The 1930-nt window shown below is 56.6% G+C and overlaps 1 protein-coding gene across 1 annotated transcript; it reads right to left on the reverse strand.

The window, feature by feature from the left end:
- Positions 1 to 288: 288 nt before the first annotated feature.
- ASCL2 (achaete-scute family bHLH transcription factor 2) lies at positions 289 to 1930 on the reverse strand. The gene is made up of 2 exons (XM_071428427.1): positions 1195 to 1930; positions 289 to 1106 (listed from the first exon to the last, which is right to left on the reverse strand). The coding sequence occupies exon 1, from the start codon at positions 1728 to 1730 to the stop codon at positions 1206 to 1208; it is 525 nt and encodes a 174-aa protein (XP_071284528.1). The 5' UTR covers positions 1731 to 1930; the 3' UTR covers positions 289 to 1106; positions 1195 to 1205.

Consider the following 1930-nt stretch of genomic DNA (forward strand, 5'->3'; position numbering starts at 1 on the left):
CAGCACCGAACCTGCCTTGTCTCCTACGCACATCTGCAGCTCCCCACATCTTCCCAGCAGGACCTGCTCCAAGCACTGAATTTATAAAACTTGATTGGGGGAAAGAAAAGTAAGCCTGGAGATTATGCTATGCCGCTCCTTATTCCTTTCTGCACGTGAAACCTTGTCCAGGGAGAACTGCCTCTCTGCTGTACTGCTCCTTACTCCCCTCTCCCACCTCTTCAGGCCACAGTTAAGTCACCTTGGGCAATTCTGGCAAATACACACATACATCTTACAGCCCTGAAGCCATTTATAAATAGATTTTTATTTATAAAGTCAATTTACATAAAATATTATACTCTCTTAAAAACTGCATATGTACAACATACGAAACCCTAGCAAGTGCATACAAAAATGCCTTCAATACATTTTTTTTTAAAAAACTTCAGTTTTCAGAGAGGCGGACCTTCACACAGGCAAACTCAGACATCACGTTAAAACACAACATAAGTTTACAGTCTTTTACCAAAGTGTTTGGAGAGAATAGTAATAAAAAAAAAACAAACCAAACAAATACCTTTGCATCTATAATATGTATGTTTCCAAAACATTCCAGCTGGTAGTGTTCAAGAACAAGTGGATAGGACCTGCTAAAAATAGAACCATCATATCCCTTTTCTCTAAGGTTTGCTGTACAAAAATAAGTCTTCATACACCAATGTCCCTATAGGCAGTTCAAGTTACATATAAAATAGAATCTGACATGATAAAAAATTCCCTCCCCCTCCAGAAATAAGGAAGTATCAAGTGTTTCTAATGTCTTTTTTTTTTTTTTTTTCCTTTTCCACCCCTCCAAAGCAACACCAGACAGCAGCGGCGGGGGAAAGCAGCTTCGCTCGGGCATCCTCTCCGTGGGTCGGCAGCTCCCGGCGGGCAGGCGGAGCCGCTGTCCCCGCGCAAGGAGCGGCACCCCGCAGCCAACTACCCCATTGCACTTTCCACAGCCAGAAGACGACGGCTGAACCCGGCGAGAAGAGCAGCCAGCGGGGCCACGCCGGGGTGGAGGCCAGGACTTTGTGGGGATGCTGCCGCCGCCGAGACCGCGGGTGCCGATGCGCTGCGGGCTGAGCGGAGAGACGTGAGGAGAGCCGCGGTGGGTCCGTGCCCCGCTCCCCCGAGGGAGCGGCGCCCCCTCCCTCCGCTGCCCCTCACCTCCCGCCGTGTCAGTAGCTCCCCAGCCAGCTGGTGAAGTCCAGCAGCTCCCGCTCCTCGGGGCTCAGCGCCACGTCGTAGCCGCTCTCCTCGGAGGAGCACGGCGAGCCGGGCGCGGAGGAGGCGAAGGAGGGAGAAGCGGAGGAGTAGCCGCCGCCGCCGCCGCCAACTTCCCCGACGGCCACGCGCCCGCGGCCGTCGGGGAAAGAGGCGGCGGAGTCGTGCTCGTCGAGGAGCCGCTGCAGGGCGCGGATGTACTCGACGGCGGAGCGGAGGGTCTCCACCTTGCTCATCTTCTTGCTGGCGGCGCCGTGCGGGACGTGCTGGCGGAGGGCGGCGAAGCCCAGGTTGACGAGCCGCACGCGGTTGCGCTCCCGCTCGTTCCGACGGGCCACGGCGGCCGCCGCCGCCGCCCCGGTGCCCGGCAGGGCGGCGAAAGCCAGGCGGCGCTTGCAGCGCAGCAGCTCGGGGGAGGCGGGCCGCCGGCGGCCGCGGGCTGCGGCGGGGGGCAGCGGCGGCAGAGCCCCGCCGTTCATCGCCGGGCGGCCACGGTGGCGGCGGGCGGGAAAAAAAAAACAAAACAAAACAAAACCAAGAAAACCAAACCAACAACCAAAACTTTAAAACTAAGAAAAAAAAAAATCTCAAAACTGAATTTAAAGCGAGGCAAAGGAGGCGGGGGTGGGCAGCGCGGGGCAGTTCACCCCCATGCCCGTGCTCTCCCGCCGCCGCTCCG

This window comes from Agelaius tricolor, unplaced genomic scaffold (assembly GCF_023055355.1).
Source record: "Agelaius tricolor isolate 1412-34295 unplaced genomic scaffold, bAgeTri1.0.p SCAF_5, whole genome shotgun sequence".
Lineage (NCBI taxonomy): Eukaryota > Metazoa > Chordata > Aves > Passeriformes > Icteridae > Agelaius > Agelaius tricolor.

Coding starts and splice junctions, on each gene's coding strand:
- ASCL2 (XM_071428427.1), bottom strand. CDS start 1,730: ATGAACGGCGGGGCTCTGCCGCCGCTGCCCCCCGCCGCAGCCCGCGGC.